Source organism: Pygocentrus nattereri, chromosome 3 (genome assembly GCF_015220715.1).
Source record: "Pygocentrus nattereri isolate fPygNat1 chromosome 3, fPygNat1.pri, whole genome shotgun sequence".
NCBI lineage: Eukaryota > Metazoa > Chordata > Actinopteri > Characiformes > Serrasalmidae > Pygocentrus > Pygocentrus nattereri.
The window spans coordinates 31,341,919-31,369,167 of record NC_051213.1 but is presented as its reverse complement, the minus strand read 5'-3'; the positions used below and the strand labels follow the sequence as shown (position 1 = coordinate 31,369,167).

Here is a 27,249-nt window from a genome sequence, read left to right as displayed (position 1 = left end):
CTTTATTCTTTTCTAGTTTCCTGAGAAACATCTCCTGAAAATGAAGAACTGGTGATCAAAGTCTGTTTTGACTGGAAATCAATTCAGCCTTTGAACGATAAATGATAAATAACACTGTGATAATCTACGTCATGTTATCTTAATGACCCGCATGGTGCATTAATAATATTACAACCTTTTGATTGATGCTTCGCAGCCTTCTTTTTACCTCTGCTCATCATTCTGGAGACATTAAAATTTTGGAACATCAAAATGATGTCCTGCTAGTTATTTGAAACGTGTGAAGTTTCACAAGATTAGTGTATTAGAATCCTGATATGTCTTTATCGGCAAGCAAGTTGCTTTTATGTCATTAAAAACAATGAATCCAAACTTTTAACAGTGATACCAATCTTTTGAACTGTTGTGTATGAATGTAGATCATGGTAATCTGTGACTAAAACCTGCCTAACAGGCAGCTGTGCTGAAATGAGTGGCTCAGTCCACCTGAGTGTGAAGAGTCTCCAGGGAGTTATGGGAGATCCAGTAGATCTGAGAAGAGATGTACATCATGTGTGTCAGGAGGCATGGGAGACTAGTGGTTGTTCCCTCTCATGCAGGCCCTTGGGTCGCACATGATGTGACGTGTGTGCCATCACACTGGAAGAACTGACTGTACGCACTATCAGTTTTGTTTATGAAGCACACAGAATGTAATATTCATGCTCAGATAAATTACACCCAAATTAATCCTGCAGCCAGCATTTGAAGTTAGCCATAAAGCTAAAAAAATCTACTGTTATATAATCCTGTGGCATCTGCTGAGACTGTCTCAATCTTCTATACAGGTGATTTCTTCCTCTATAGTCTGTCTGTCAACACACAGTGGGGCATGAACGGCAGCAAAAATGGAAAATACCCCTTTTTGTCAATGCCATATTAATTATTGAAGAGGACCTCACACTGAATGTGACTTCCCTGTAATCTGAGACAGGGAAGACCCACATAACAAAGGTCAATGACCAGGGGCAGCGGTCATCATGAAGCAGCTAGGCTCTGATTGATAGGTATACAAAGCTATATCTCCTTTCTTAATGAATGTAGGGGGCTCATCTGCATGCATAATTCAAATGGAACTAATAGATGGAAGAAATACAAAACAGGTAAACAATGTGTTCAAGTGTACAGCACAGGATCTCTGTGCATTCAATCACTCCAGCAATGAAGGGGGATTACACTGATTTTTCAAAAATTCTCCGTAGTTCAGTCAGAGGTGTGAAAAGCTTCTAGAGAAACTAGTTAACACATTGTTTGGTTCGGGCCAAAATGTATTTAAAATACATGAAGAATACGACATGAAGGTTCTGTGGTCATTTCGCACCATTTCAAATTTAGACCTTTTAGAATGCCTTTGTCTTCGCATTTTACCAAAATTTGTAAAAGTCGGTGGAATTTCCCTTAACTTCGGCAGAAATAATACGCTTATAATATATGCAGGAAATCCCGTCTCTGATTGGACTTGAGGCTCAGCGCTTCTCTGCTTTTAGCCAATCGCGTGTGAGTGCAGCATGAGCGCTGGCGACCGGAGAGATAAATGGCTTTGTTTACTTTTTGTGGCGTGCATTTGGTATAAGACTGCAGAGACCTCTGGTCTGATGTAGTCTGGTCTTTTCTTTTCTTTAGCGTGTTTCTAATGCAACGATATGGATCTAAAAGACTCGGGAAGCGTCGTTTTGACCGCCTACCATTCATTCACTCCTTCCAGGATTCATCTGGCGGAGGAGAGCTATGCGCCGCTCGCGACCACTCACTCTCCCGTTAGCAGGTAAAGCTACACTGACACCCTGACACAGTGCGGCTCGAGTTTCTCAGGCTAGTAGGTTAAGTTTTTAGGTGATGTGAGGTCTGAAGTAAGTTGTGGTGTGTTCTCGATGTTGTCGGCGAGTCTCAGTTTGTAATTGAAAGGACGAGGCGAGTCTTGTTAAATGACAGAAGTCGCTCAGGTTGCTGTTGGATTGCCAAGGAAACAGAACGAGGGCCTGAATTTACCAGCAACCCAAATGCCAGAGAGCAGGAACGAGCTGCCTTCACTGAATGTGTTATGTCTTATCAGATTGAACACGGTGGTTATGGCGTGGTAATGCTCTGCAGTATTCAGTAGACAGTGACCATTCACCCATCTTTCCCCCCCACATTGCCCACCATGATGTGTGACAGCCTGAGCCAGCTGACCCAGCTGTGTCCTCCCCCAGCAGCTGTCCACCGCGGGGCAGCGACTCTAATGCACTGTCTGCAGACTGAGCTGCCTGTAGAAATGTGCTGACCTGATTATTTCACTTATGCAAAATTCAGTCGTGAATTGCTGCGCTCGTTATTCTACATAGCGCCGCCACTTAGTGCCATAATCATGTGTTCTCTGAGGTGTTTTTAGATCAGTTCTCACAGTGGTGCAGAAAGAGGAGCTGCATTACTGTGCAGAGTGTGGCCTGAGGATTTATAATGTATTTGTGCTGAATTTACTGCAATGTCATTTTTTTAATATCAGTGCAATATATGTACTACTTAAATCAGCCCGCTGGTCCAGAACATATAAGAATAAACGCCTCTGATAAATATTAAATACAGAAACTATGTTGCAGAAACAGCAGCAACATACTGACAAGAAGTATCGATCAAATCATAATATGGATGTCATAAATATGGATAAAGGAATGCTAACAGTATTGTCATCTATTCCTAGTGGTCATAGTCACAGTGAGACTGGCTGTTCCTCCTCTGGGACCGCATGAATAGAAACCTGAATAGAGTGAAGCTGCCTTAACGTTGTTGTTTACTGTGGCTAATGTTTTTGGGTTTGGGTGAGGAACAAAAAGACAAAAGATACAAGGCTGTAAGTCCTACATTAAGACAGAAGGCCTGCTCTCACTCTGCTCTCACTCTGCTCTCACTCTGCTCTCACTCTGCTCTCACACTCTGTGTTTCTACACTGTGTGAATAAAGAAGTTGTAGTGTGTGAGAGTGTGAGAGTGAGTGTCCTCAGTGAGTGACTCTCTGCCAGCTCTGATTGGTCAGTCTTCCTCGTGCATCTCATCAGAAGATGACATAAGCACAGAGAGATGCCAGAGTCAGGCAGCGACAGGGTGGTCTTTTCATTGTTTGTTTGTGGCTTTCATTCTGTCTATTTCATTCTCTTTCTTTCTTTCTTGCTTACTTTCTTGCTTTCTTGCTTGCTATTTCATTCTCTTGATCTCAATTTCTCTCTCTCTCTCTCTCTCTCTCTCTCTCTCTCTCTCTCTCTCTCTCTCTCTCTCTCTCTCTCTCTCATTATATTGCGCTCATTTTTTCTTTGTTTCTTTTTTCTTTCTTTCTCTCTTCTCGCTATTTCATTATATTGCTCTCAATTTTTTTCTCTCTTTCTCTCTTTCTTTCTCTTTCTCTCTTTCTGTCTTGCTTTCTCTTTCTTTCTTTCTCTTTCCTTCTCTCTTTCTCTTTTTTCCTCTTTCCCTCTCTATTTTCTCTGTCTCTGTGTCTTTCTCACTCTTAATGTCACAGGTAAAGCACATTTGTGTTGTGTGTGTCTCTCTCTCTCTCTCTCTCTCTCTCTCTCTCTCTCTCTCTCTCTCTCTCTCTCTCTCTGTCTCTCTCTCTCTCTCTCTCTCTCTCTCTCTCTCTCTCTCTCTCTCTGTATTATGCTGAGAGTGATTAGGGGGAGCCTTTATGTCTTAAATATTTACACTTCACAGGACACAGTCAAGTCAGTTTACTCTGCAGGAAAAAAAACATGTACATGGGAGGTCCTGACTATTGTGCTATCAAGGCCGAGGCAGTCATCCTTCATCTTGTGTTGATTTATTTCATTAGCTAAACATGGAACTCTTAACCTTGTGCTTTGTTCTGACAAGCTCACATGATCAAGTTGCATGACTGTTTCTGTTTTTATTCTACTCTTCTGCTCATGGGTGCAGGAAAGAGGTAGAATTTGAAGAGGGACAAATTAACCATACCTAAGAACAGAGACTGTATAAAGGGAGAGGACAGGTCTCTGGAAACATGAAAGGGAACACTCAATATGACAGTTGCATTATGAAAACTCAAGCCCTACAGCAACAAGAGTCAGACACAGATCAAGGCTGATCAGAATAAAAGTGAAAAGTAGCTAGTCAGCTTCATAGGCTGAGCAACATGTTGTGCTTTTGATTGGCTGTGTCCATGTTTGACCTCGTATTTGACAGCTGTGGTCTGAAGTTTTAAAAAGGCTCTTTGAAGGCTAAGATAATCTGTGAGGTATGTGGTTGGTATGGCTCCTTTATTAATCTCCTTACCTGTTTTTTTTTTTTTTTTTCTCTGAAAGAATGAAATCCCCTAGATGGCTGCCATGCAAAATAGCTCAGACCACATTGGCACACACACTTAAACACAGTCCATATCAACTCTGAGCCTGGGTGTATGTGTGTGCCTCTGGCATAGACATCGGCTTTAGTGGTGGCACGTGTTTGCATTTGGGTGACAAGTTGGATCATTTCCAAAGCTCCCTCTATTCAGTTTTGTCTCGCACACAAAGCTGACCCCTGGTACTCGGGTGTCTGTAGATGAATGTGGCTTTTGTCATTTGTGAATGAAAGTCATCCTCTCTGACACAGTGCTCATTGGCAGCATGAAGAATGTGATAAGTTTCCCTATACTGGAGGTCACCAATGGCCTTCTGGATCAATGACACCAAATATCGTTGTCATACTATTTATATCTTGATGTTTGTTAGCACTCCCAACTGAAAAGAAAGAAAGAAAGACCTCTTTTTTTTATATAATTGAAAAGTAACATACTTCCAGCATCTGTGGTGTTTGGACCCCAAAGTCTTTTGTTAAGATTTAATTAATAAATTATTGGTTGATTTTATTGTTACTGTCATAACAAACTAGTTCCCAAATGGAAAGTTTATCAGAGAAGAAAAATGGCTTTAAAATATGTTAATATAAGTTTTTACACCTAATGATTTTGAACCATTTCTGTCTTCCATTTCAATCCACTTGATTGATGAGATGTTAACACAATGGAAAAGACATAACATTTTCAAATTATGTCAAAAATGTGTTTGAAGTTTCCTTACACTGGTGGTAAACAAAGGATTTCTATACTGAAGCAATGACCCCGAATGTCGTTGTCATACCTTTCATATTTTTATTTTTGTCCGCACTCCCAGCTGAGAAGAAAACAAAAAAGATTTCTTCCTGCATCCTAGTAAAAAGGCAATAGAGTTACAGCACCTGTGGTGCTTGTACCCCTTTCTGTTTTGGATTTTCTCTTAGGATTTTAGGATTTTAATGTATTGTTATTATTTATTATTATTATTTACACTACATGTTTCTTCTGGAATATAACATGGGGAAGTTGTTGTTCTCCTTGTAAACTGTCTTTTGTTTCGCTTCTGATATTTTTATGGTGCAGCCTTGTGGCTGCTCCCATTGTTCCGTCCAGCGAGAGGAAGCAGAAATGTGACTGCCATGGCAGTTTCTTGGCAGCAGGCTGAGGTATGACACGGTCATGTCATGGTTCCTCTCTGAGGGCAATATACAGTCAACATGCATGTGTTCTGGCAGCTGACATCCCTGAGCTGGCACTCACAACAATAGAGGGTAAATTCAGTGGACAATAGACCTCAGATAACCTGTTTGTGTAATTCACAGGTTGTGGAAGTTAGATGTACCTGGTTTTAGTATAAGCTAAAGCACTAATAGAAGTATATGGTCACTGTCAACACAAAATCCTGTATCTCCCAAACATGGCCAGATCATGGTCTTGCGAGTCTCCTGGGCAACAGCATTTTGGAGGCCCCTCTAAATCGAACTATTGCACACATAAGAAATACAGACTTGAGCAGTAAGATTAAACTATAGTTCATATACATCTTTATCTGCACTCTGAACAGGTCAAATTTGTTTATTTTTGGTTTTGAAAATAAGCTAATTTAGTCATATTTTTGCGCAATATTCTGTCGTTTCTGCATTGAAACAATTTGTGCTTTTCGCATAAGGTTTGCATGTCTAGAGACAAACCTGAATCATGGTTTCTTTGCTTTTTCTTTTAATCCGAACTGAGTCATAATTCCTCATCTAATGTTCATCCTTCATCTCCACTGATTACCCCAAGTATTTGAGCTGCCGCAGGCCTTGTGGTCTCAGGACCCCCTCAAGGCCTGTGACAGTCAGTGGTCCCTGGGCAGTGGCTCCACTGGCCAGTCAGTAATCTGTACCTGGCTCAAAATGGTTACTTCAAGGGAAAAGAAGGGGACATTCTTAGCTTTAATATACTAAGTTATGCCATCATTTTGGAGCATTTCTATTATTCCTGTCTTGATGAAATGTTAACATAATGTAAAAGCTTTGTCAAATGGTGAGTTCTGAGGTTTGGCAGTGATGATTTATTGCAAGGAGTATACTTGTGTGGAATTTGTATGCCGAAATGAATTCTGACATTATTAATAATTAACATGACAAAAGAACATACAGCTATAAAGTGAAATAAGTAGCTTAGTCTGGGTAGGGGTGATGTGCCACAGAGTCCGATGACCTCATGCAAGTTAAACGCAGGAGGAAATACCTATGGCAGGTGCTTTTCATAGCGCTGCTCAGCCACATTCCAGAGTGGGTGGCAGCTTTCAGGTAGAGAGCTGAGCGCTCACTGGAAACCTGCTCAGTTCTTTACGGTACAACCATGAGAAGAGGAGATCGGTGTTTACAGCGCTCTTATATGGAGACAGAGTCCACCATGCACAGGTAAACATTATTTATTACTGTTCCACCCAGATGTTCCTCTTAACACACATGGAGCAGTGTTACATGTTTCGCAAGTGTGGTTAGTGGGTCACATTCACTAGAGTAGAGTAGATAAGGACACTGACTGAATCTCTATCAGCTGAGATCATGACAGTTTAACTTTGGTTTATTGCATGAAGTTAATTGATTTCCTTCTGATAAGAAAAAAGCCATTAACAAACTGCTAGGATTACTCACATTGTTTGAAACTTTTATTACTGGGATTTATGTTTGCCTTTAAAGGAGAAAAGCAATGTGAGCTCTCTGGATTAAATCTGATTTATAACCTTAATAATAATAATAATAAATAGTAATACTAAGTATTGAGATTTTGACTGAGGGTTATTCAGCCTGTTGATGTGAATCATTACTTTGCTGTACTTTAAAATCTGTGGATTGCTTGCTCGCCGGGCACGTCGCTCAGATTTTTATCGCAGACAGTATACACATGCTGAGCTAGGAATGGGCAGTGTTGCGTGAAGTTTGGCTGAGAAATTTTTTAGACATTTACTAAGAACTTACTCAGAGGGCAAGGAACTGGAGAGGAAAGGCCAAGATTTCTTCTCCTTTTTTGTGGCTATGTTGGAAAAGCCCAAAGCATGACCAGGGGTTATGGAGCCGCTTGGCTAAAGGTTCTTTCCTTTTGACAGGCTTAGGAATGTGCATTGTTTTTAGACTACCTAATGAATCATTAACTCGGCACTTGATAACTTTGTCAAGAAATCCTGAGCGTGCAGGTAACAGCTCTGTTGTTTCAGGCATGAGTGATAGGCTGGTTTCTGGGGCACTACCATTTTACATACATTAATAACAACCTGTGTTGGGGGGAAATGGAATTTGAATTGTAAATTTGTGTGAAGTTGGCATCTATACTAGGAAGCCTGTGGAGGGGGGGGTGGCGGGGTGGGTACATATGAAAAATCTCAAGTACTTTTACTTTAAATACTAATGAAATTATATGAACTGTGTCCAACGGAATGGCTGTGAATGCTGGTGCTGGAATGTCAGAATTGTTCTGGAATCTGAATTTCGTCCATTTCACTCCAGTGCTGCCACTTCTAACATACACATTTCTATTATCATGGTCACCTGTAAACTGGATTGCAGGCGCAAATGTAGGAATGCGGTGGTTACATGTCAACAAGTCCTGGTGTGAATAATGAAATAAAAAGTTGTTTTATTTTTTTATTTTGTGAAATGATACTTGTGGTTGGCTTGAAGTTGATCACACCGAGAGGTGATATTATTGAGACTTTTGTATTAAGACAGATTTTTAGGTAGGAATGGATTTTGGTGAAAAGTCTCTGTGGAACTAGAACTGGTCACCACAATAAGTGGTCCAGAGTTTGGCCCTGAAAATCTGATTGATTTATTGCTGTTCCTTATGGTATGTCAGTTTGCAGTAGCAATCTAATATTTATCACTTCGCCATTCACCAGAGTCAGCCTTTTACTTTATAAGTGAGTTATGAGCATCTTTAACACAACCGCAACTAATAGACTAATATAACACTTCTGTCTCATTGCTTAATGTTTGTAAATAATAGGAGAGACATTAGCTAAGCTTTGATGCCAGTACTTACTGTATGTCCTAGTTTGAATCAAAGCCTATCTGACTGTAAATTGATTTGCTTGATTTTTTTGGGAGCTATTTATTGTATGACCTTTTATTTTTTATTATTAAAAAAATATGAAGAGCTGTTTCTAAGTTGTTGTGTGTGTTTTTTTTTTTTTTTTTTTTTTTTTTTTTTTTTTTTTTATCTAAGGTTTATTTTGAAAAAATATCTTTGCCATGATCATCATTATACAGTGTATACAGTCTTGATGACCAGTGTACTTTTACTGTTTAGTGTTTGTATTTCATTCAAAAAGTAGGTTTTGTATAGGTTTCTGTAAATTTTCTCACTAGAAACTTCTCATTTATGGCAGATGAATGTCTGACCCATGTATAAACTATGGCTGCTCTATGGATGTCTAGTAAAAACTCCCATAAAACACCCTTAGTTTATGGTCCTTAAAAATCCTTGTTTTTAACAGTTCTGTTATCAAACCCATATTACTGCTTCTTTTACCAAATACAGTCATCCAGCCAAGTTTATCTTGTTTGAAGGTACATTTCATGATCATCCTGACTGTTTGTTTGCCGGCGTGTATTTTATAGCTGGGCTGTCACACTCTAGTCTTTCCTTTAACCAAAACCAAAACAGGAAGTATCAGGGTAGTGTAGTTCCTGTCTGCAATGGTAGCCAAGGATGCTCCCTAACCTCCATACAGAAACAAATGTGACAAACCGCACAAAACCTCCTGCGGCTTGGCATCTCTTTAATGTCAAACAAAATAAATTTGGACTTCTTTTAGTATATGCGATTGAATAAATTCAAGGATTAGGTGAAGTGTTTTTGTGAAGTTTTATCAGTTAACAATAAAGCATTTCACTGTGACAGGCTGGTCAACAAAGAAGTCTTTATGCTGGCTCTGACTTCAGCTTTTATCTCACATCACATGAACTGATTTGAGACCAACATGGCAAAACACAATCAAGAACACACGAAAGCAGCAAAGAAAAAACCCACATTAGTCACCAGTGGGCTACTGTTGCTCATATTAGCCACAGCGATTCTTGTTTATGACGGAGCTGAGTGCTGAATTGTCCGAGCAAAACATCCACAGAACCGCTCAGCTGGTCATTACTTTTCCGACTCTGTGATGTTGAATCATCAGCGCTGCGTGCCTGAATCTTCATAATCCAGTCCGACCAACTGATGTATGCTGGTCATATCAGAGATATTAATCTTTCTGAAGTCCTCCCTCACTCACAATGCTGTATTGATCTGTTTTGTAGGGTGTCCTGTTGTTAATGCCCTGCCTCTAAACCGTTTTTAAGCATCAGAATGTGCTGACACAGTGACTAGAGCCTGAGCCCTAATGAGTCAAGGCTGGTCTTAGGGATATCAGACCAGGCTGAATAAATATAGCACTCATGGAGCTGCCATGTCTGACATTAGAGGAGGGTGATTTCCCCCCAAATCCCTCACCCCACTGCCATAAAAGCCACTTGTCTGCAGTTGCTGAGGTCATGTGGGTTGCTTGGGCTGCTCGACGGCTTGACCTGGGCAAGCATTTGTGCCCATGCATCTAGTTTCAAACGACTCCTTGAGTTTGAAGTTATAGACACTTACTGTTTGTGGATGTGTTATTCCTTACTGAGCAGTTGTAACCAACAGCATTGTTTATTTTAACAGGAACTTGTGGAAAGAGTTGGGTAGTAACTAGAGATATTTGCTCAGTTATATATTCAAGTAGAATGAAAATTTTATTTCTCTGCTTATTTTTTAATGATAATGTGGACAAGAATCTACTTTTAATTCAGTTACATTTGGTTAATTAACAATTATTACTAATTTATTGGTGACCGACTCTGTGTGTTTAGTTGGTCACACCTCCTGTTTTAAAGTTTTGAGATGATCATTTATTTATTGATTATTTAAACGAGAAATGCACCAAAAAGAAATCCTATTAAACAGATCATGGCATCTAAACTTTTGAATGGTGGTTTTTATCATATTTTACACTGTTGCGATAATAATTTTCTTCTATTTTATCAGTTCTCTCTGACCTTTTACTTTTTACTTGTTTTTAGCTCCTCAGTCATTCTTAATTCTAAAGTACTGGCTCGCAAAGCCAGTTCACTCTTCCACGTTTGATAAGTTTACCTCTCTGCTCCTTGTTTGGCACATTCAGCCTGTGCCTTTTGGGTGGGTTTTATGAGCTGATGTATCTGTTTTGTCCAGCAGAGTACTACCAAAGAGTGAAAAATGAAACTGTTGTTCTGTGCCAGCATAGAGAGACATAGTATGACCAGCCAAGTGCAGCATTTCCTTTTTAGTTTTGACATCAGTCCTGAGTAGGGGTGTAATGATTCTGAAACTGAGACCGAAACTGTGATACAAACATCCACAGTCTCGTGTCCCCAACCACAACACGCTGCCACCACTGCTGAGACAGCCTGTTGAACTCTCATTATATTACTAATATAACAAAATTAATTTAATTTAAAGTTAGGGCAGGCTGTATACCATATTCTTTATTATTCTTCTCTTTAATGTTCCAAATCGTGGTAACCTAATAAAACCTAACTGAGGTATGGCTCAAAAATCAAGGTCTGAACTCATCTGTGGATTTAGAGATTCATTACACCGCTAGTCCTGAGTGAAAAACCAGCATAAGGGTATTTTCTTCATGATTTCTAGTGGTGGGCAGCACACTGCGAAGAATAGTCACTGTGTGCAGCCAGTCTGCACTGATTAGAGCTCATGTTTACATTGTCTTTAGGGCAGGGCTATTTGCGGTATGCCAGTATCCATGATATGGTAAAATCCATAACGTGTGACAACCTCATAGTAGTGTTCACTTTTATACTGGTACAAAACTGCTCTCACCTTTTTAATATGAGATTCTCTCCACCTGGCAGTCCTTGAATTACTCTTTAGGCTATTATATTCATCAGTGTGCATCAGTGCTCTGAAACAAGTTGGGTCTGCTTTGGTCATGATTGATGGTCATTGCTAAAACCTGCTTCTCAAACTGAGTAGAACCTGGCACATTCTGTATGGTTAAAGCTCTCTCTGAGGCATTTTTAGAAACCAGATGTTTCTGATTTGACTTGAAGTTTAATTGGGGGAGGTTGACATACTTTTCTGGTGAAATCACCTCAACCCGCTGATATCATTTGCGCTGCCCTAAACAGCTGAAATACTTCACAAACATACAGTCAACATTTTCAAATCTTGCAGGGATGTGCCGCGGTCAGCAATTTGGCACACTCTTTTGATTTTTATCTGCACTGAAGTAGATGCCCATTTTAATCAATATAGAAGATGGAAAAGGTTTTAGTCAATTAAATAAATGGCCAGTGAGAAGCCATACAGACGTTGACAAAGCACTTCAAAAGGTTTTCCAGGCAAGGGAAGGAGCTTGAGACTGCCCGAAATGTTGCTTGAAAAGTTCCTCTATGACAAAAGTGTAAAATGATGGTTCTGTGTAGTTCTGTTGCTTTTGGATGGTGGCCTTGGCACCATGGCTCTTGTGTTGACATTCCTGGAGGAATTGGGTCAAGACGTTTTGAGGGACCCTCAGCATTCTACTCTGGTTCAAGCAGCATTGCAGGGACCCACTCACCCCACATGTTTGCAGTTAGCCCTCCTTCATCAATGACCTACATTGCATCGTAGCGAGGTTTGTTGTGGACTTGGTGTTGCCAAAAGGTGAACTTGCTGTTTACTCAAGAAGAAGCATGTCCCTTTTCAAGGACTTCTTGTCAATTGTTTATTCTGTCTGTTTATTCCATCCAGATTTTTCTTGCTTTACTACACAGGGAATGTTCAGCTTAAGTGTATGTGGTGATGAAGTGGCACCAGGATATGGTACTTTTTAATCTTTCATTGGAGAAGTATGTATGTATGTATGCATATTTAAGTGCTTTTTCCTGACAAAAATCGTGCTGGTTCACTAAGTAGTATATTCTAAAGGCTAGATGTAGCTTTGTTATGGAATATGGGGCCCTGGGTGGTTGGTCAGGTATTTCTGCGAAATGTTTGTTTTAAATAAAAGCGAGCAGTGATGTGAATGGTTTTGGTGATTTGTGCACATCTGAGACTGGTTTTCTAAATTTACGCTCATTTCACTGCTGCAGCTCCAGAGGTTTCAAACCTCCACACATCAGCTTCCAGCTTCATTGCGCTGCATGGTAGTTTTTAGGAGAAAGCTGGATGTAAACAGGGAAGACAATGGACATTTAATGACCTCTAAAAGGAAGCGACAGTGAGTGCAAAGATTAAAGCAGGGAGAGGCTTCATTCAGAGCCAGAGAGAGGGAACAGGACAGGATGGGGCAAAAGAGGAGGGTGGGTTGGAGAAGAGAGAAGAGAGAAGAGAGAAGGGAGAGAATGAATAGCAGAAAGAGCAAAAAAGATGGAGAGAAGGAGAATGAAAGAGGGAAAGACAGAAAGTGTTAAGGAAACAAAATGAAAGGGAAGACCTATGGAGAATGAAGATGGAGAGAGGAAGAAGAGAGAGAGAGAGAGAGAATGAAAAGCAAGAAAGAAGATGTAGAGAACAAGAGGATGAAATAAGGAAATACATTAAGTGAGGGAGAGGGTGAGAGAGCTGGAGACAAAGGCAGAAAGAGAGCAAGAAAGTCTGAAAAAGAATGGAAGAGAGAATGAAAGACAGAAAGAATGAAAGATGGGAAGAGAATGCAAGTCAGAAAAAAGCAATAGAGCGAAAGAAAGATGGAGAGAGAACAAAAGACAAAGTAGAGAAGTAAACCAAGAGAGAAAGAATGAAAGATGTAGGGTGAAAGAGAGAGGAGAGAGAAAGACAGAGGGGGCAGGGAGGGAGAGGACTGTGTGTGTGCTGGAAAGTTGCTGGCCTCCTGTGAAGTGGGATGGAGAGATGGAGAGAGGTATGTGGGAGGGGAGATGAGTTTAGGTTACACGCGCGCACACACACACACACTCACACACACACACACACACACACACACACACACACACACACACACACACACACACACACACACACACACACACACGCACTCTTACACACACGCGCACACACACAGTTCCTGGCGTCACAGGAGGAAATCCTGAGATTGGGTCCGTTTAGCCTCGTCATTTCTATTCGTCTCTTTCTCTCTCTCTTTGTCTCTCTTTCACTGAGTCCTACTGTCTTTCTGTCTTTTGTCAACTGACTTTGTTTTCATGATCTACATCTTGGAACACAGCCGATTGCTTTATCGCTCTCCCCTCTTCTCCACCTCAGCTGGATGAGACACTGAAAGGTAATCTGTGTTTTCCTCTTAAACATTACTCAGAGTCTGTGTTTGTAACGGATACAGTGTTTTTTGTTTTTTTTTTTTTTTGGCGGAGCATTAGGACTGAAGATATCAGTTACTTTCAATTAATTACTGCAGACAAGCTAGATTAATATGCTGCAGATGCTACTTGCAGTGTTTTCTTTTTGACTATGTTCATTTTCGTGTTTTGGGCAGTTATGGTTTCTCTTTTCTGTGACTTTATTAGGATTTTTGCAGTTACATTGTTCAGTGTACTATAGATTTTCATATTATAGTTAATATACTAAGTGCATTATTGGATGTGATTTGAAAACAGTCTGCCCGATCTACTGTGATTACTTTACACAGAGTTTTAGCCAATCAAATAAAACCATACTTGCAAAATTTGACTCTCAGATCAGTGTGGTACATGTTCTTATTCATTCTGTCAGTATGGAGCTCTGTGATCAGTAAGGCTGTCCCACATTTTTGTTCAGTTGGACGAAGGCATTCCCAGCTGTACGGGGCACACATTCACACCACCTGCCTGCACATCTGCAGCCGTGCTACCTACAGCTAACACTTCAGCTACCAGCCTGTTGTTAATACCAGCCAATTGTGCTCTGATGTTTTTTGTTTTCTAAATGTAAGAGTTAGAAATGTTATGATGGTGCAGCATATCCTTATACACATATCCTTAGTATATGTGTTAATCTCTGTAATCTGAACATGTCAAAATGATGCATTCCTATACTACATGCCCATCATTGTTGCAGGTTGTGAGAACTTTTAATGACTTAAGTCTCAAACGGGCTCTGAGCTTGTTTTCATTGAGTGAATCATACCTCTGTGTTTGATGGTTGTGTTGTAGTGAGAAAGAGATTAGATATGCATCTGAATTCCTTCTTGATTTGATTGTACAGTATGTGCTCAGAGAGCAGGTTTGCCAAAGATTTTGCTAACGTGATAACACATTTACATTTTGCCATTTGGCAGACACTTAATAAACACTATAATCATGTTATAGATGGAGGCATATATATTGTGAGGAGTCTTGCCCAAGGGCTCTTACTGATGTAGGTTCCTGGCTGAGTGAGGAAACAAACATTGGCCTGCTGTGTGGAGGGCAGTTCTGTTACCTGCTATGCTATACCACCCATGTGTACACTATGTATATTCGGTCACTGTAAGGTGCACCCATTGCTGACACAGGTGTTGGGCGCACACACAGCTTGTCTAATCTCCATTGAAAAGCATTGGATGTGCTGGTGCAGTAGCACATGAGCCTAAAATCACTGTGCCCAGTGCCAAGCATCAGCTACAGGGGTATAAAGCCTCACTGCATTCGGCTGTGGAGCACTCAAAATGTGTTCTCTGGAGTCATGGAGCATTGCCCAATACCTTTGGGATGAGTTAGAGTGGACCTTTTTGCAAAAATGGTTCTACACAGCACCGCAAAATGTTCTGTATGACAACACTTAGAATGTATGACCTCTGCCTTCTGTGTTGTAGACTGGGGTTCAGTTCCCTGCCTGGGCAAGCATCCTACACTATGCCAATAAGAGTCCTTGACTCCTAACCCTACCTTCACCTGCTTGTGTAAATTGATCAAATTGCAAGTTGCTCTGGAAAAGAGTGTCTGCTTAATGCTGTAAAAAATAAATAAATAAATAACTTCTAACAAAAACAGAACTTATTTTGGGGCTACACAGAGTCATAAAGAACTATGTACAACAAATTTTCCATTCTCAATTAGAACATTCTCTTCTCTCTCTCTCTCTCTGTCTGTGTGTGTGTGTGTGTGTGTGTGTATGTGTGTGTGTGTGTAGATAGATAGGCTAACCATTGGCTTTACTGAAGAACCACTTATTTGGGTGTAGAAGAGTAGAGGCTGGTACTGCAGCAAACGGGATAAACTGTATATCCTCGATTTCAGAAGAAACATTAGATGATTAGGTGTTTATAATCTTTTGGATACAATGCATCAGTGTCATGTGGGAGAAGATGATAAAAGTGCAGTATGTCTAGATGTAACTTATTAGTTGTTTATTGTACATTCTGAAGAACATAAATCAAGGCTTTCTTGACTGTCTACATTAGTAAGCACATCGGCAGCTGAATGAATGCTCTGGCTGTGTAACAGTCTTGACCCCCTCTCTAGTACCCTCATTAAGGACACATTTGTGATTTAAGAACATGGTTCTAAGATCAGTTTGGAAAAGCAGGACTGCACACCCCAGGTATAACAAGCAGAAGTGAGGGCTTGTATCTCTTGAGGCACTTTTGCTTGCATAGGTGTAAGATATTTCTTTAAGAGTGACATTAGGAGTGTCCTAAGATTGCTATTTTATGGGACCATGGTGACCTTTTTTTTTTTTTTTTTTTTTTTTTTTTTTGGAATTCTCCAAAATGAGGCCAGGACGGAGTTTCTCAAAAGCATTTTACTACAAAGAACACTGAACTCTCTACCAGTTATGATAAACTTGACACTAATATGCTTTTGGGTCCAGGCTGGTCTGGCAGGAGGAACCTCAAAAACACAAACTAACTGATGGGGCTGTAAACCCATTTTTTAACAAGCGTGGCATACCTGTTTGACTCTGTCAATGGAGGAGGCTCCATAGTTTACTCTGTAGCTAGAATATTATCTGGTGCATTGTAATACATTCCAGAGGTAGCTGGAGATTAGAAGGGTGTTCGGAGAATGTATGTTTGCATTGACATTTTGTTTGGTGTATGTGTAGGTTTACGCTGCACTCATAGAATTTGTTGGTTGCTAAGTGCAGAAGCCCCTTAGGGGATCTGGAGGCTATTAGAATGAAGTTTTGCTCTTAACACATAAATCATCTTGCATGAACAGGATCAATAACTTCCTCTAAGTGAGGCCTGCCTTGCTTCTGGGCAATGAAAACTGAGAGAGCGAACAAGAGACACAGTGATAGCAGTTCATTGTCAGCTAGTTTGTCCTTATCAATATTTCAATAGGAAATTGCAAATCTAAATTGAACCCACCTTGCCTTGCCCAACAGTGCTTCATCTTGGCTTGGTTCTCCATACCAAAGTTTTAAAGGAACCGCTTGACCAAACATGCTAATTTGGCTAACAGTGAATGAAACCTAGTAATTGCTATAGCTGCATATTGAAGACAAGTACTAACCAAATCACTTCATTACTGTGGAGTATTAAAAAATTCCAGTGTAGCAACAATATGTGAACAAAATCCCCTCCTGCCCCTGTGACCCCAAGTCTCGTGAATGCTCTGCTAAAAGCATATACGCAGTATATGCACAATGAATGTGTGTTTTCTTTTTTTTTTTTTTTTTATTATCCTAGACATGTAGTAGAACTAGCTGGGAAGCTAGCTTAGCCATTAAGCTAGCCTACATCATTGTGTTTTGTGTTCACAACATTTGCAAAATGGATAAGGAGAAGAAAGAAGGATGGAGCTGAGAAGGAAAGGGACTAAGCTGTTGCACTATGAACACAGTCTTTAGCCTCCCGTACTCACCTGACCACTCTGCTACCACTGCAGGCTCTTTCTCTCCATCAGGAAATATCATATTAACCCACAGGTGACTGAGCTGGTTATGGTGCTGTCATACTTCATGAATGGGCATCATTGATACCTAGGCTGTTTTGCATCACATGATACATAAACACAGTTTAAAAGTTTGGAATCATTTCTTATTGTAAATAAACAACAATATTGTAATATACATAGTACTGAGCTAATGTCATCTGAGAAAATGCTATGTAAAGATATTTATCTGGGCAGTTGTTAATAATTAAAAATAATTATTGTATGCAGGGCCCAGTAATTGTTTTTGCTTTCTGGCTCATAAGATCCTAGTTATGGAGCTTAAGAGGGAGAACCTCCTGTCTAGGATATTCCACAGTGAAAGGGTGGTGGGGGTTACTCTGTTCACCTCTTCACCTCCCTCTCACCTCTGTCTCACAGCTGCTCTGAGAGATAAGAGTGAAGGTCTGTGTGGTGTCACTGACTCTTTAATCTCCATGTGCTTAAACGATGCTCTGAGTGTCCCATGTCCTATCACTCCTTATAACATCCCAAGCAGCATTCAGCATTGCTGAATTTTGGACAGAATGAAATGTCCAGTGATGTGACCGGGGCTTCTTGTAACTAGAGAACTATAACAGCAAAATGCCAAACAGTGGGCCTGCATGAGCTGGGCTTTGGGAACGAGGAGAGAATGTGCCTTTTGATAACCGCTACCATCAACATTGCAGTATGACTGGTTGTAGTTAGTTTTGCGGGGCCAGACGTGATCTTTTAAGAAGAAAACACGTCTGTGAACAAGTTGTTGATCTATTGGTCCTGGATTGCAACTAACAAGGGTATGAGTTTGTGCTCTTTTAACATCTGGAGTACAGTCGCCAACATAATCAAAAAGAGCTAGCTGCTTAAACTGTGACCAATAAGTGTTAGTTTTGTGAGAGGTGATATGTTTTCTCTTAGCAAATGCACATGTGGCACATCTACATATCAATTGGAGTTTTGTGGAACTTTTCAGCCATGCTAACATATGTCCATAGACGATGAGCAGGCCTTTTATCTATCTGACAATGTTGACAAGCGTATCATCACCCTCTACTTTGAGCTTTGCCTTCACGAGACATGGGATTGGTTTAGAAATTCCACATTCAGTTTGGTCTCATCCTAAACCTCACCTACAATTTACATTAAGCCCAGAATTTCTCATGGTTTTCCCCAGATAAGATCATGTCTGGCACCTGTTATAGTATGCCGAGTCCATTTCTGCAGAGAGATGGATATAATGGCTGGCTAATGAGGCTGTAAACATATCGATACATCATAATGCATGAAAGAGGCTATTGAACTGCATTAATTTTGGATGGTATAATTCTAATAATAAATAATAAAGTACACATTCAAAATAAAATAATAAAATCCCTTAATAACAAGCAGGATTTTTATTGTCTGTAGTTTCTTGAATTATTTTTTAATGATTCTGAATCATACAAAAACAAATTGTGGTGGAATTTGATATTTAATGATGCATCAAATTTACATTACATTTCCTAAAGAACATGATCAAACCAAATCACTGTAAGCTCAGAGATTTGCACTGCTGCTGGCTAGTCAGCTAAGGCACAACAGAGAGATGAAATAATGTATGCCTCGACCAAGTCCAGTCCAGTTCTGTGCCTGCATCACCGTGGGTGTATGGATGCTGCATTTATGCTTCTTTTTGCAGTAACACTAATGTGGTCTCCTACATTCACACCTCCATGGTGATTCACACTGGTATGTAGTCTTGTCATTGTGTTATATCACAATGCCTCTTATTTAGTGACTCCCCCTCAGTAGGCTTAAGGCAGATGGGTTTGAGTAAGCACCCTCACACTTTTTTGTTTATGGTAGGAAAGTGCAGCATCGGGTCTTAACGAGGATGAGTGCAACAGGGGCAATGCCTCCCTCCCCTCCGGAGCGGTCCATGTCCCGAGACTCGCAGGACTCCATGGAAGACTACTGGAGTGAGGTGAGGAACATCGAGGAGGATTGCCAAGGAGGCCAGGAGGAGATGATCGAGAGGAGCAGCATGGATGGTGAGTGGAGACAAGTTATTCGATGATCTCATGCTCGTGTTGAAAGCAGTGTCACATATTCATTTGGTTAGTTTGTATGTTTAGACTTATGCTAAATTGCTAGAACATTACTTGGGTACAAATTATAATAGAAAAGGCCAGATTCACTGTGTTTAGACTGTTCTTTTGTGTTTAGATGTTTATCGACATTGAAAAAAAATCAGGTTTGCCTGTCTGTCTCTGTGATTACATGGCTTAAAATAGCTGTAGTTGACTTGCCTCAGTGCAATCATCATTCTGACTGCCGTGTTTGTGTAATTGCCTGTTTTTAGAAGTGGAGCTGGAGGAAGCATGGCTGCATGAAGCTGGTCTCTCCACGCTGGTGTCTGGAACTTTGACCGACAGCCCTGCCGAGGCTCTCCTCTCCACGCTCACCCGCTCTCAGGCTGCCATGGTGAAGAAACGTCTGGACAACTACACACAGACCATGCGCAAGAGGAACAAGCAGCCCATTCGGCACGTCCGAGATGTCTTCTCCACCGCAGACACCTCGGTGAGTAGAACGCACAAAAGCCTGGAGACAGTTCTGTCCAGATATGATTGGTCTGCCTCGATGCTTCACGTTCTTATTGATTCTTATTGTGGTCTCATTGCATTGTAAACTTTATAGAGGTTTGTGTCCAATCCAGAACCACACAAGAAAGTGGCTTAAATCTGATTTGAAAAGGATTTGTACATCTTCACTCATGTTACATAAATATAGTGTTAGATGGGCATTTATTACCCATACATGGCGTATGGTGGGTTACTTGGCTGGATTTTCCAAAAACATCTTGGCATAAAAAGGATTATTAAATGGTCAAGCTAACATTACACTGAATGCTCTCTCTATCAGATAAGATCACCTTAACACTAAGATGCTTTTGAGGAACTGGACCCTGATTTGATATTCTTGGATCCACTTCTTTAGAGTAAAAGAATTAGAAGCGACATTTCAAAAGAATTAGAAGCGACATTTCATTAAGGCCTGTATACAATAAGCCTGTTTTTTCTTACAAAAAGCACACATTTTGAAAATGAACCTTCCTGTTAATGCTGTGTTTCACATTTAGTCAGAAACAGGAAAGATTACAATGCTGCATGAAAACTTTTAACCTGAGCAAGCTTGCTGTTCTGTTGTGTGAAGGTTAAAGGAATTATGTGGACGATCATAGCTGAAAGGCTGGGAATGACAATGAGTACCTTTTAATAGTAGTAATAATAATAATAATAATAATAATAATAATAATAATAATAATAATAATAACAAGTTAAATTTATATAGCGCCTTTCACAAACCCAAGGTTGCTTTACGTAGCATGGGGGGGGGCCTTAGCACAAGATGAAGAATGTTTGTTCCAAGTGTGCTCAAATTTTAGTTGTAGTGCTTAAGAGATAAATGATAAGTTAATCCATTTTCATTTTTTTCCTCTTCCTGCATTATCAGAATGTATCGGAAATTTGTACTCTGTGTGAAAAGGCCTTTATTTAAACATTATTTCTCTGAAATACTTTTTTTTCCAAAGCTGTCAAGGTTAACAGTATGCCATTGACTATTTTGAGTGTTTAGAGCAAGACGGAATGTCTTCAGGATTTGTTGGTTCTTAACATTACTGCCCCCACATGCGATGCTCTCAGCTGTTGGTGACCTGATAATGCAGGCGGTAGATAGAAGAGCTCCTGGTTCCGACCCTGTCTGAGTTGGAGGTGCCTGAGATGCTCCGGTGTCAGTTTAGACACATGCTTGATGGTATGAGTGACAGCTGTGTTTAGTGTGGGTGAGGGTAAAGGCGAGGGGCTCCTCAGCATGCCTGAGACTGCCGCTGCTCTGCACCCCCACTGCTGGGTCAGCTGCTCTCTACTCATCTCAAAACATATCTGCCTCATTGACTGAAGCTGGAATGTGGAAGGGCTAGAATGGAAAACAGCATAAGGAAGTCTCCAACTAGGTTTAAATTAGCCATCACTAATGCCGTGTCGTAAATGTCGTAGTGACTAGTTATGTTTAGTTATATGTAAACTTAAAAAAACTCTGTTCCTTTGTGTTCGACTAAAAAAGGCACAAGTCTGTGATGAGAGCAGCAGATCTCTAGTTGAGAATGGTGCCTGAAACACAGCAGTGTTTCAAAACTGCAGTAAACAGGCAGGATTGAATCCGTGCTTCTACTAAATTCAATGAAAAAAAATTACTTTTATTAGTGTGGAAATACTTTACAAAATGAAACCAATTACCAATTACTGCAAGTGAAATACAGGCTTGTATGCCAGAAGAGGTTTTGCGAGCTGTGCAATGGAAGAGTCATTTGATTGACATGCAAAACATCCAATCACAGAACATTTAACATGATGTGCAGTGAAAATAAACCTGGAGGATATTTCACTTACTTACCAACAGTTTCAGACACAGCTCAGGAATAACATTTTTAAAATTGGATATCACAAATGTTTTCTGATTAAGCAACTAGGAGTAAACCTTGTTCTAAAGGTTTGTTGGCATTTAGTTTGATAAGCAGTTGTTTGTGTTGTGGTGGGCAGTGCCTGGACCAGAGCCAGATTAAATTCTTCCCAAGAGGTGTGAAATGGTAATTTTAGCATGAAGTTTTCATCAGACAGCCTGTGTGCCTTTGTGGGCACAGTGCCTGTAGGTGAGACTCACTCAAATACAACCAAAAAAACCTGTATTTCTGTATATTTGCTGCTAGAACCAGCCCAAAATATATTTCTCAGACTCACTTTTTTTTTTAAATGTGGTAATGACAACTAGTCAACTAGTAAAAATAATAGCTGTGCAACCCCTGCAGTATAATAACATTTTTAAAAATCCACATTCAAAACAGCATGTTGAAATCTAAACCTGAATTGCTGATACGCCCCTCTGTCCCTTCTGAGAGTCTCTGATTTGCCTTGGACAAATAATGATCAAGACTAGGAATTTAGGTTTATTCTATCAAGTAAATTGTTCAGTAGTCCTGCCACAAGCCTGACCGCTTAACTGACTAGTAATCGGTACAGAATTATGATTAACAGTTTGTGTAGCTAACACTAGTAGTTCTGTCGCATGGTGTGTGCACACACTTTCACACAGATATTTCTGCAGAGACAAGCAAAACATTTTTATAAGTTTCATATAAGCAAAAAAAGAACTCCTGCTAGCATGCATGCTAAAAACAATAGAATTGGCTACACTGCTTACAAATCAACATTACTCTTGCTGCCCTCTAAGCGTGTTAGAGCACCAAATTAGAAGTTTTAGAATTAGAAGAAAACGTTTCATGGTGTGTCTCAGTGAATGCCTTTTCTTTCTTTCTTTCTTTTTATTTCCGTTTGTTCGCCTCAACCCGCCATACTCAGTTTGCTTTTTGTTTGAGGCTTAATATTATTGGGAAATCTCAAATAATTGTGATGATACAGATGCTTATGTAGTAATTGTGACTGGCCTAGTGGATATTGAGGAGGAGGGGCCTATGCTTTGCATGCCCTTGTGTTTTTTTTTTTTTTTTTTTTTACTAAAATCGTACCTGATTTTTTTTTTTTTTCTTTTCTTCTTCATCTGACCTGAAAATGTTTTTATTTATTTATTTAGTTATAGCTCTACTTACGTCTTTGCCTTGTTTGGATCTAATGACTGATACTAACAGTAGAGACTGATCACATTCCAGCTCGGGTCACTACATCTTTGTAGCTTTAGTGTTGCCTGCATGAAGCTGTCAGCAGGAAGGTCCTGACTGAATAATGTGCAATGTGTGTGGGAATACATACTTGAATGCCTATAAAATAAAGGAGACTGTCAAGACCTCCACATTGTAAGTCTGTGACTAAGAGCATGTGGTGTGAATGACTAACGGGTCTGGTTTGCCAGGGACTGACCAAAATGAGTGCTTGAGCTCCTAAATACATGGGAATCTGTATAATATCAGTGTACATATTAGTCCTTGAATGTCCTACTACATCAATAAGATATAGCCAAAAATATAGTATGCTGGATCGTTGTGGTGGTCATCTGGCCAACAAATGGTGTTGGGGGGGGAGAGAGAGAGAGAGAGAGAGACCTAGAGAGAGGGGGAATGTGTGTCAGTGTGTTGGCACAAAGTGTTGAGCAATGATTCATAGCCAGCTGGACTGGCAGCTGAGACTCATGCTGCCTTGAACACACACACACTGTGATTATTCTGTATGCAGGTCTGAAACAGTACACCGATATACCTAACTTGGTTCCTATGCTGTGGTTTATTTTACACAAGACGTTGTCAGGCCTTAGTAGGCTTTTCCTCTGAAATGAAGGTGAAGTTCAGGAGGAACTACAGTGGGAAGTTATGACGATTATGAAATAAAAACCATGGTCGGGTGTCATGACGTGAATCCTGCTTCTTTGCTGTGGTCATGTTTTTTACACTGGCGCTGTTATGTGCAGAAAATCTTCCACATGGTCAGCAGTGCTTGTTTTCTTGGCACTGCACTGTAGCTCTGTTTTAAAGGGGAATTCCTTCAATTTTTCAAAAATGTCTGCATAATTTAATGGTTATAAGTTATGAACAAAGCCATTCAGAGTGTTTTGGTTTGAAATGGTGCATTGTAGGGAAATGTCATTAATGTAAGCTGCACTATATAAGACATTATTGTTAAAGTTGAAAGAAGTAGTGTTACTGAGTCAGGATAAAAAACAGGTTAGATTATGGTGGGCATGCTCTGCTATGAGTCACCATGTGAGGCCTGAAATAATCATTTTGAAGTTAGTCAGTCACTGCATATGTCTTTACATATTGACATCACACACAGGCTCAAAAGGAAGTTCCAGCTCAATGCTTAGGTCTCAAATGCAAAATCAACTTTATGCTGATGAAGATATAATGACAGCAGTAGATAATTCACTTACATCTTCAGAAGATGTGTTCATCAAGTTTTGACTGAGTTCTAATTGTACAATATATCAGTTCACATGCTATCAGATGGTTCTTATGTTTGTGCTATTACACATTTGCACCAGAGAGGTCTCCACACCCCTACAACTTACATAGTGCAGCTTTAACAAAGTTTTTTTTTTTGTTTGTTTTGTTTTGTTTTTTCTTCAAGTGGAGATGAACAAGGTGTTGTGATGTTTGAAACACACCTAATGTAATTTACTATTGAAAAACGTCCTTGTGTCTTAAGCTTTTATGTGATGTTGGCAATAGTAAAATAGTAGTAAATCAAAAAAAGTACATTTTCTCTGGGGATTATTTTCATATACCTCTTTACCATGAATGTATTTTTTGGCAAGACTATTTCTTAAGACTTATCTCAAAACTATTGTAAATCATATGTAAATGTCTCAGGCATCGGGCTGCGTATTCATATTTATTTCATGTGAAAGCTTTCTGTGGGGTGGCTTTTTAGCGACTTTTTAGTCAGAGGTGTGGTTCCGATCAACACTGCTGTGAACAAATCTGACTCCACATGTTTCTCCAGAATGATGCATTTCACATCAAACTACTTTGAATGACTGACCGTTTACATCATAATAATTTAATTATGCCAAGATTTTGAATCTATGAAAATTCGACTTTTAATATTTAGCCACGATAGCTATTGATGGCACTAAAGGGGGCGGTCAAGGACGATGGAGTGTTTTGAATCAGACTCGGATTGACAATTATTTTTCTCACTCGCCTTGCTGTGAAGGGCTGCTTATTCCCTGTTTGGATGGGTGCCTCAAGGCCAAAGAGTGCATATATGATTTAAACCCCTGGGTCAGCGCTATTTTCAGACAGGGTTTACAAAAGAGGCCAATGGGTGGTCTTTCAGTGCTTTGAAGAGAGAAATGAGAGGCTTTTGTTTGACCTCTTTGTCCTTCTGTTCTCACCATGACTGCTTTCCCTAAGCTTGTACCCTTATATGGTTGTAATGTATGGAAAGCATTGGCTGTGATCGTCATGGTAGATGCTAGAACCGAGAAACTGTACAGATGAGGGCAGCTATGTTTAACAATGCTACTCTCTCATTGAACTATTTAGCACAAATGTGTTCAATAGATGATTTATGAGGTTATTTAAGAAATCTGCACATCATATTAACAAAACATTTTATCCCTAATATTTATCACTTGCAGCTTGTCTTAAATATGTATTTTGTGGTATTGTGGAGTGCTTAATCATGATTAGTATATTGTTATTCCTGCAGACTGCTGAACACACACCCCCAGTGTCCTCAAATGGCCAGATTGCACCAAAGCTACCCCACTGGACGCCCCCTAAAGGTCAGTTGCTGGTTTTCAATGGCTACTAAATACAAAATACAACCAGCCCAGTGTGAAGTAACTTGTCTCATCTATACTGAACTAAGACACGAATATTACAGATTTTGTGTATCAATGTGTATTATATTATATTGTAGCTCATCAGCCATGCCAAGCCTTCCGGCCGGTGGAGAGCAGTGTAAAGGAGTGTCAAATGGAGGTATATATCTTGTCTTTTGAGGAGCCGTACTCTGAGGGTGTGACGGCTCATCGGAAGGGCCGCGACTGCCATGACTGCCAGAGGATCAGGAAAGGGGACAAGGATTTACCTGTGAGTGTATCTTCAGTTCAGCCTGATGCTGAGCATCCAACACACCCAGATGCTATTTATTTGCTCCAGTCATATGTGTGGCCACTAGGGGTGTTCAGTTTGAGGCTACAGTTGGCTTTAACTTCTAGGGCAATCCATGATGCAGTATTTGAGACATTTTAAGCATCTTAAAAACAATAATTATTCCTTTGTTCACTGGCAGGAATTTCCCAGAAGTAGTTTCACTTTTAACATGATTATTAAAAAGATAGTTTCCCCTCCAGAGTGAAATGTCTTTAGCTATTCTTATTCTTAAAATATTTCAATATTCACAATAATATTTTATAGGATATTTTAAAATGAATGTATTCAGTGGCTGCAGTTGTAGTAAAATCTCAAATGTTTTCTTTGATGGTAACTTCTAATGGGCATTTTGCATGTTTTACTTAGAAGTTTCAGATAGTGACACCCAAGCAGGGGCTGACCAGAGTGCATGACCTGTCCTCTGAAGATATCAAGAAGATTGCCTGCATCAGTCTGATAGAGCTAACTACCTTTTATGATGCCCTGGGCATTGAGCTGAAGAGGAACCGGATGGTCCGGAGCAAGGTGCGGGGTGAGTACTGCTGAAGCTGTGTTTTATGTTTGTTCACTTGATTTCTAGTGTGTTCTTTTTTCATTTGCTTTCTAGTGTGCTCAAGTGTTTTTGGTCAGACACTTCTTCCGTTCTTTTACAGAAACGGGCATATTTGGAGTTCCTCTCACTACACTGTTGGAAAATGACCAAAAGAAATTTCCTGGCTCCAAAGTTCCCCTTGTCTTCAAAAAGGTACAGAAGTTATCTTGTTTTTGGTCCTGGTCTTGTTTTGCTGGGTTGTGGCAGGGAGTAGAGTGGAGTGGGTGGTTTGAAAGAGAACAGTGATGAGTTTGGTTCTTCCCGAAGTGGAAACTTTCAGATAGTGATTCTGAACACTTGACTTTGCTGGAAAGTTTTTGGTCGGCATTTCTTTGGGTTAGGTCACTGTTCCCTCCCTCTTTCTCAGCTCCTGCCCCAGAGTGATCTCTGAGATTATTCTGACCTGCATGGCCCTTTCATCTCATTCTTCACAAGCCCTCCCCCCCTCCAAAAAAAAAACCTCTCAGGTCTCAGGCTTGCTTCAGCAGTTTCCTTGGCATGCAAGGGGCGGCTGCTGTTTTTGTTTTTGTCTGTCCTTTGCCTAGTGGACAAGAGGTGTATCTTGGTTGCACCCTCGTCTTTGCCTGAACAATGACTCACACTGGAGAATCTTATTTGATAATTAAATTTAGCCAACAACTAGGCTTAATCTGTGATCAGGAGAAGCAGACCCAGTGAGCTGCAGTGATTGTTGCCATGGGTGAAATCGAATATTCTTTTGTATCTGTTTGCAGATAATTGAATATTCTTTTGTATCTGTTTTCAGAAAGAGTGTGGGTGGGAAGAAGTTCAGTAGTCCATTGGATGCTGAAAATGTTCCA

The 27,249-nt window shown here is 40.1% G+C and overlaps 1 protein-coding gene across 4 annotated transcripts in view; it reads left to right on the top strand.

The window, feature by feature from the left end:
* The first annotated feature begins 1,551 nt into the window (after positions 1-1,551).
* arhgap28 (Rho GTPase activating protein 28) overlaps positions 1,552-27,249 on the top strand; it is a 40,009-nt gene continuing 14,311 nt past the window's right edge. Inside the window, exons 1-7 of one of the 4 annotated variants that reach the window (XM_017706833.2) lie at positions 1,552-1,804; positions 19,029-19,213; positions 19,525-19,745; positions 25,388-25,463; positions 25,601-25,773; positions 26,206-26,368; positions 26,490-26,581. In XM_017706833.2, coding sequence (XP_017562322.1) covers positions 1,683-1,804; positions 19,029-19,213; positions 19,525-19,745; positions 25,388-25,463; positions 25,601-25,773; positions 26,206-26,368; positions 26,490-26,581 — 1,032 coding nt within the window. In that variant the 5' untranslated portion in view covers positions 1,552-1,682. Of the gene's footprint in view, positions 1,805-6,638; positions 6,753-13,425; positions 13,631-19,028; positions 19,214-19,524; positions 19,746-25,387; positions 25,464-25,600; positions 25,774-26,202; positions 26,369-26,489; positions 26,582-27,249 lie in introns of those variants that run through there. The other 3 variants (XM_017706832.2, XM_017706834.2, XM_017706835.2) reach the window with 3 other exon arrangements.